Source organism: Bos indicus x Bos taurus, chromosome 3, assembly GCF_003369695.1.
Source record: "Bos indicus x Bos taurus breed Angus x Brahman F1 hybrid chromosome 3, Bos_hybrid_MaternalHap_v2.0, whole genome shotgun sequence".
Taxonomy (NCBI): Eukaryota; Metazoa; Chordata; class Mammalia; order Artiodactyla; family Bovidae; genus Bos; species Bos indicus x Bos taurus.
This window is the reverse complement of record NC_040078.1, coordinates 17,821,450-17,829,069: the sequence shown is the minus strand read 5'-3', so window position 1 is coordinate 17,829,069 and position 7,620 is coordinate 17,821,450. Positions and strand designations below refer to the sequence as shown.

General features: G+C 46.8%; 1 protein-coding gene across 2 annotated transcripts; it reads left to right on the top strand.

The window, feature by feature from the left end:
* Positions 1 to 5,353: 5,353 nt before the first annotated feature.
* Positions 5,354 to 7,248, top strand: LOC113890445 (cornifin alpha-like). 2 transcript variants are annotated; one of them, XM_027538331.1, is made up of 2 exons: positions 5,354 to 5,448; positions 6,488 to 7,248. In XM_027538331.1, exon 2 carries the CDS (start codon positions 6,506 to 6,508, stop codon positions 6,941 to 6,943), a length of 438 nt encoding a protein of 145 aa, XP_027394132.1. In that variant the 5' UTR covers positions 5,354 to 5,448; positions 6,488 to 6,505; the 3' UTR covers positions 6,944 to 7,248. The 2 variants fall into 2 exon arrangements, with proteins under 2 accessions (XP_027394132.1, XP_027394133.1); XM_027538332.1 differs by having other exon boundaries at positions 5,385 to 5,448; positions 6,493 to 7,248.
* Positions 7,249 to 7,620: the final 372 nt, after the last annotated feature.

Sequence of the window (7,620 nt, the reverse complement as noted above, 5' to 3'; positions counted from 1 at the left end):
GAAAAAATGAGAGGAGATAAAGCAACCATAAAGCCCGAGCATGTGGTCCCACTCTAGAAGGGCACCCTGTCCTTGGGTCCCTTCTCTCTCTTTCACACACACACACACTGAGAGAAGAAAAGGAAAAACACACAGACAAGAGAAAGAAGATTCATGAGATTTGAAGTGAAAGGAAACAGACAAATTACCAAGAATGACTATGTACAACATTCATTCATCCTAATAGTGTTTGAAGCATCATTTCATTTAATCTTTACAGTAATCTTGTGAAATACAATTAAAGTTCCTATTATAAAAAAATAGGATGTTGAAGTGTAGAAAGGTTCGGTAACTTGCTCAAGGTCATCTGACTAACAAGAGCATAACAACTGGGCCGGACACTAAGCCTTGGCCCTTTCTTTCTTCCTACCTCGAGTAAAAGAAGCCAGATTTAAATTTTTATCCATCCTTTCAGGGGAAAGAAAAGAGGGAGGGTAAAGAACTCTGTTCTTAGGAAGACAGGTTTCTATCTGATTCTTCCACTAAAGAAGCCACGAAGCACTATTCATAATAGCCAAGACATGAAAGCAACCTAGACGTTCATCAACAGAGAAGTGAATAAAGAATATGTGGTATATATAGCTATAGCTATAGATATAGATATATACAATGTATATAGATAGATATAGGCAATGAAATATCACTCAGTCATAAGAAAGAACAAATGATGCCATTTGCAGCAACATGGATGGACCTAGAGGTTGTCATGAAGGAAGCAAGTAAGAAACAAAAAGACAAATATCGTATCATTTATATGAGAAATCTTATAAAAATGTTACAAATGAACGTATCTATAAAAACACAAACAGAGTCACAGATACAGAAAACAAACTTTTGTTACCAGAGCAGGGAAAGGAGATCAGTTCAGTTCAGTTCAGTCGCTCAGTCGTGTCCGACTCTTTGCGACACCATGAATCGCAGCACGCCAGATGGGGAGGGGTAAATTGGGAGACTGAGATTGACATATACACACTACTGCATATAAAATAGATACCTAATAATGATCTACTGGATAGCACAGAGAGCTCTACTCAGAAGTCAGTAATGATCTACATGGGAAAAGAATCTGGAAAAAAAAAGTGGATATATGTATTACTGATTCACTTTCCCATATACCTGAAACTAACAGTCTTGGCGGGCTGCAGTCCATGGGGTCACAATGAGTGGGACAGAACTGAGTGACTAACACACTGAAACTAGCACACCACTGTAAATCAGCTGTATCCCAATAACGAAAGAAGCTGTGCTGCCTGGACCACACCCCTTCCATATTCCACCTCTCTCTCTTTCTCCCTGGGGACTGGGCTGGGTAGAAGCTCTCCAGCATTAGGACTTCCATGCTCTCTCCAGCTCAGCATTCATGCCGGCAACCACTGCTTCTCTTGCCTCCTGTGCTGAAGCATCCAGGAGGCTTCTAAACACCTAGGTCTGGTGTTTCCTCTCCTCCTCTTCTTTTATAGATGGGGGCACCATGTGTTATAGACTTTGTTTTCCTTTAAACATCCGAGCCTGAAGTGTACGGTGGGGGTCAACATTCTGGTCTCCTGAGCTCCCCACAGTGCTCAGGGGGAGGTGGCAGTAAAACTCTCACTTGTTTCTAGATGTTACCATATTTTAAATACGGGTTCCTATGCTAAAATGATGGGCTTTCGAATCTGGCACGTCAGTCCCTGTGTGCTCTGGGCCTTGGGGAAGTAAAGGAGGAGGGAGTGTCCTCAGTCAGCAAAGGAAGTGTGTGATCACTGTGTTCACAAGTGTGGGGGTCCCCCTCCTTGCTCTGTGCACGATTGAGGAACTAGCTCCACACTCGGAGGGAGCTAGTAGAGGAAAGATTCCCCAGCTGGCCCAGAGGGGAGCTGGGTTTTGACTAGAGAGGAGCAGCAGCCTCCTGTGAAAGGTCAAGGAGTTGACCCTTTCTGAGAGATGCATTCACCATCAGAAACCACCCAGTTTGCCCTTTCTTTGTGTGGGAAGTGTATGGGGCTAGGTTCACTGGCTAACGCCACCCTGATGGTAAAAAGCAGACCTTCTTTGAAAGGGAGAACTGACTTAATGCCAACCACTAGTGAGCTTCACACGAACAAATGGGGAAAATGATGTCAGGGGTCAAGGGAAAGTTACAGAGTCGGGATCCAGAGCAGTGTGGGGTGGAGTACAGGAAGCACAAGTCAAGACAGGCAGGAGAACTCAGCCAAGGTGGGGTACTGGGTGACAGGGAAATTCTTTGACATCCAGAGCCAAGACCCAGACGTGGGTTCAGATCCTCCAGAGCCTGAGACAAGCTGGCTGATACCACAGGACAGAGGGCAGGAAGCAGGTTCCTCAGGCCTGAGAATCTTACCAAATGTAGCAACAGATTCTGCCCCAAGCCCCCTATGTCAGGAGTCTGTGAGAAGGAGTTTGGGTAAAGAGAGGACCTGGCCCAAGCCCAGAGGGGTGTTAAAGTGAGGTGAGAGGCTAGGAGCTCAGCTGTCATCATGGTGCTGGTAGCAGCCCAGAGGGAGATAGATCATTAAACCAGCTGACCATGAACACTGGGTGGAGAAGGCAGCGGAAGCTGCCCGTCCCTAAGCTTTGCTGAACCCTTACTCTCCCTTTCAACTCATTTCAAAAGAAGAGAGACTTCTCAGAAATCAGATTATGCCATTCATTCATTCACCCATTCACTGAGTAAGTCAGTCATTCTATAATTGCCAAGTCACCGAGCAGCTACTACTTACCAGGCACCATGGATGGATGTGGACCAAGCATGATGGGCTCACGGTGGGAGGCCCATCTAGGACTCGGGGTCATAAGAGGTGACCACCTGTGGAGCCAGCATGTGCTCCGTAAACATTTAGGTATGTGTTTGGGGGTAGAGGAAGGAGGAGCTATCTATACAGCTGGGTTTAAGGGTGACTAGGATTCTCCCAAGGCCACACCTAGTAACATCTTGTGTTTTGAGGGCAGCTCTGAAGCAGTGACTTCAGTTTCATGTTGCGTACATCAGAGGAAATTTCCAGTGTAAGGACCTTCAGGGAATCCCTGCTCTTATGTCCCCAGAAAGAGAAGCCCATGGTGAGGAGACTCTCCAGGATCCGACCATCGTGGAGGGAAGCTATCCCTGGGCAGATGCTCAGAAGTATCTTCTTGCTACCCTCAGTGCTATTACTGTTAAGGGCACCTAAGCTCTGTCACTTTGCCCCTGGGACTTCCTCCAACGTGAAAACAACTCTGCTTCAAAACAGACATTTTAGCATTTCAGCCTTTCTCTCCCTCTCTCAGACCCAGTCCACTGAACGATGATAAACTAGATGAGCCCCTTACTTTGCCCTATGCTAACTCATGCCCCTTCTATTTTTAGAAGTGCTGGAAATACCTTCTGTTTATCCCCAGAGCCACTTTAAACATTCAGTAGCTTTTTTCCTACTTAAGAGGATTTATCTTAGCAAATATTAAGGGCTCACCCAAAAGGCAAAGCTCTTCCTGACCTCACACTGCCACTCACATGATGCTTTCCCAGGACTCTGAGTGGGCCCAGCTCCAAGCCAGGAAGGCTGAGTTCCCCCTTTCCACCTTTAGTCATTTTCCTACCTGAGCTTAATTTGCTCTGTAGGCATTAGGAGCAAGGATGGACTAGTACGAAGATGAACACAGGATTTCTGTGTGGAATTCCTTTTCTCATGGGGTCTCTTGTTTGGTCTTGGGTGAGTTATTTCATGTCCACAGCCTCAAACTGTTATCACTTGAGAAGCATGGATCTAGTGAAGATCTCAGAGTTCCATTAAACTAGTGGCTCTGAACTAGGCTGTGTCCCTCACCCTAGGGAATTCTTACTCTGAGGGGAAGGGGTTTTCATACTGGGAAAGCTCCTAGAATGAGACATAACAGGTGTATATTAAGAACTTGTTCAACGTTTGTTGAATGAATGAGGATACAGAAATTACTATGGGAACACTGTTGAATTGATGCTTTTGAACTGTGATGTTGGAGAAGACTCTTGAGGGTCCTTTGGATTGCAAAGAGATCCAACCAGTCTATCCTAAAGGAAATCAGTCCTGAATATTCATTGGAAGGACTGATGCTGAAGCTAAAGCCCCAATACTTTGGCCTCCTGACGCAAAGAGCTGACTCATTAGAAAAGACCTGATGCTGGGAAAGATTGAAGGCAGGAGGAGAAGGGGATGACAAAGGACGAAATGGTTAAATGGCATAAGCAGCTGATTGGATATGAGTTGGAGCAAGCTCCGGGAGATGGTGAAGGATAGGGAAGTCTGGTGTGCTGCAGTCCATGGGGTCGCAAAGAGTCGGATACGGCTGAGATACTGAACAACAACAACTGTTGTTTTGAGCAGACACATTTTTGATGCACAGAAAGCACCCCCCACCCTCCACTAGCCCAAAGATACAGATCCAGAGAGGAAGGAAACCATTGCAGCCAGCAAGATTCTCAAGATGCTGGGTCTGGAGTAGGAAGTGGGCAAGAGGTGGGGAAGTGTTCATCCTGGAGGACTCCATGAATGGGTTGTGGGTAAAGGTGGTTAGAAAAGACTTCCAGGTTTTCAGGTGGGGGTGGTATAGAGTTGTGTTAGGAAAGAGGGCAGGGCCATGTCCTGAAGGCTGGGTGGAGTGAAGAGAAAAGTTCATCCCAGAAAAGGAATTAGCTCTTGAAAATCTCTGAAATAGGAGAGGGGTGAAGGTGTGGTTGGTGAAAGCAAAGCAGGTTTACCCAGATTAGCAACCAGTCAGAGAGGGGTGAGGTTGGTGGTGGTGGTGGGGGTGATAATTAAGTAATTCCAAATGTGTGTAGTTTAATGGAGTTAGGAGAAGGGATGAACATAAGGGTGTAGGACATTTCAGACAAGGACTCTATAACCAGTCAATTCCATGCTCTCTAACATCTAGCATTATAAGGCAGACAGCGCGTGCCCACTTCAGCTTATCTGATCCCCTTCCTTTCCCACTTGTTCATCTGCTCAAATGTGCTCTATCCCACAGCACATGAGGAACAACCATCCCAAGGAAAAAGGCAGCAGAAAAGTGGCACTACCGCAAAAGGACTCAATCCTTTCTTCAGAATTAGCTCATTAAACGCTCCAGGAAGCCTGTGGGTCGCCCCTCCCCCAGATAAGCCCTATTCTGGGTCTGCGGGGGAGGGGCAATTGGAATTAGGCCCAGGTGACATCACTGTCATACAGCCAGTGCCAAAGAATATCAAGTGGGTGGTTTTCATCACCAAAGCTGAGCCAACTGATAATTGAGGGGAATCAGGTGAATCGTGCTTGACAGGTAAGGAAGGAAAACAGAGGGGGCCCCCGATGATTGTATTTCCTTGAGGCAGGGCTCATTCATTGTATAAAATGCCAGCTGGCCCGTTGACTTCACAACCGACTGGAGCAACCAGACAACCTGTTCTTCTCTGTGGACCAGGTGAGTCTCTGATTAGAATCTATTTGAAATTTTTATTTTATCGTTGTTGGAAAATGGACAGAGGCAAACACGTGTAAGAGGGCTGAAGAGAGAATACTGGGGTATCTTTATTTTAAATGAAACGTGGTTTGGGTTTGAAAGGACATTAGAGCTGGTGAAGGTAGCCCCTTCAGTGGACAGCTATGGAACTGCGGGTCAAAAAGGAGGACAATCTTCGTAAGTTCTCAAGGTAAATTAGTGGTTGTGTTACCACTAGAACTCAGGACACACTCAGCAACACCATTATTCCCTGTTTCTGATAACTTATTATACAAATTTTAATTCATAAGAGGGACCTCTACTGAATATTTATTATACTTAAGGCACAGTGCTAGGCATTGTGGAGGGGATCAAATGGTCACAGAACTTCCTCACAAACTTACAACCTAGCAGGGAAGATAATGCATGTACACACATGTAGCTGAAATCTAAAGTAGATAGTGACTGGTATCAGAGAGGGGTCAGGGAAAGGCAGTGGCAGTTTGGGGGAGCTCAAGAAGAGCTGCTGGTGATGACGCATGATGTGAGCTATGATGGAGGAGTATTTGGACACACAGAGATGGGAAGGGAAGCATTTCAGAGAGGCCTGTGTACACAAAGGCCAGAGTAAAGTAGGAGGAGCTTAGATTCTAGACTCATCCAATAAGTCACAAGGTGTTCTGTGTGATACTAGAGGTGTGTGCAGTGCAGCTCTTTCTACATCGCTTTCTAAATGACTTAATATGTGGTTTTGGGTTTTGTCAATAAGGGACGTGACGTGTCTGGGGAAGAAATGGAGCCGAGGAATGAATCCCCCTGATATGGCACAGAAATGAGTTGCCTTTAAGCTCCTCCTCTTGCAAAACCTCAGAAACTATCAAAGCATGTTTTAACTATCAAATTTAGCTAGAAGGAACAGAGACTGTCTCCTCTAAAGGGCCCTGAAGTGAAACTGTTTGGCATTTAACCTGATTTCTTCTCTGTTTAGTCAAATCATTGAGTCAGCTTTTCTGTCTCTAAGTTCAGCCTCCTTTGAAGCATGAGTTCCCACCAGCAGAAGCAGCCCTGCATCCCACCTCCACAGCTTCAGCAGCATCAGGTGAAACAGCCCTGCCAGCCTCCTCCCCAGGAACCATGCATCCCCCAAACCAAGGAGCCGTGCCACACCAAGGTGCCAGAGCCCTGCCACCCTAAGGTTCCAGAACCATGCCACCCCAAGGTTCCAGAGCCCTGCCACCCCAAGGTTCCAGAGCCCTGCCACCCCAAGGTTCCAGAGCCCTGCCACCCCAAGGTTCCGGAGCCGTGCCACCCCAAGGCTCCGGAGCCATGCCACCCCAAGGTTCCGGAGCCCTGCCATCCCAAGGTTCCGGAGCCCTGCCACCCCAAGGTTCCGGAGCCCTGCCACCCCAAGGTTCCAGAGCCATGTCCTTCCCCAGTCATCCCAGGGCCAGCTCAGCAGAAGACCAAGCAGAAGTAATGTGGTCCACATCCATGCCTTTGAGGAACTGAGCACCAGCTGCTGAATCTCCTCCATCTGCTTCTGTTGTCCCACTTGCAATGAGTGTGCTGTCACCCTGAATTATAACCCCTCCTTCTTTGTACCCTGTAAAAAGTTTCCCTCACATTCAGTCTGGAGGGTTCCTGAGCTTCTGAATCAGGTTGAAAAGCTCACTGGCTGAGCTAGTCTTCCTGCTGCTCAGGGCTCATCTGAAGAGGATGTTGGGGTTGGGGGAATCGAGTGAATCTTCCCTGCTCTGCCCCCATTAAATATGTTTAACTCGATAGCGGACTGTATGTGTTACTGGCTGATAGCTTCCTTCATGGTTCTTTCACGTGAAGCAGAAACTGCCCGCAGTAAGGGCTGTTTGTGAGAGCTGCAGTCAGAAAGGATCTAGACATCGGGAACATGTGTGTGTGTGTCTGTGTGTATGTGTGTGTGTGTGACTATACTCACAAGCATTGCTAGGCTGGCATTGGGAGAGCAGGCAAGACCGCCAGAGTCTGTTACTTTGGGTAGCTAGAGTAGGACTTTCTTCTTGAAAGAGTAAATTATTCATATCTAAGTGTAGATGGTGTCTGCTTCATGCCATCTCTGACTCTACCCACACTGCCTTTATTCTTTTCTTATTTCTTTATTCCTGTTCCATCGTGATT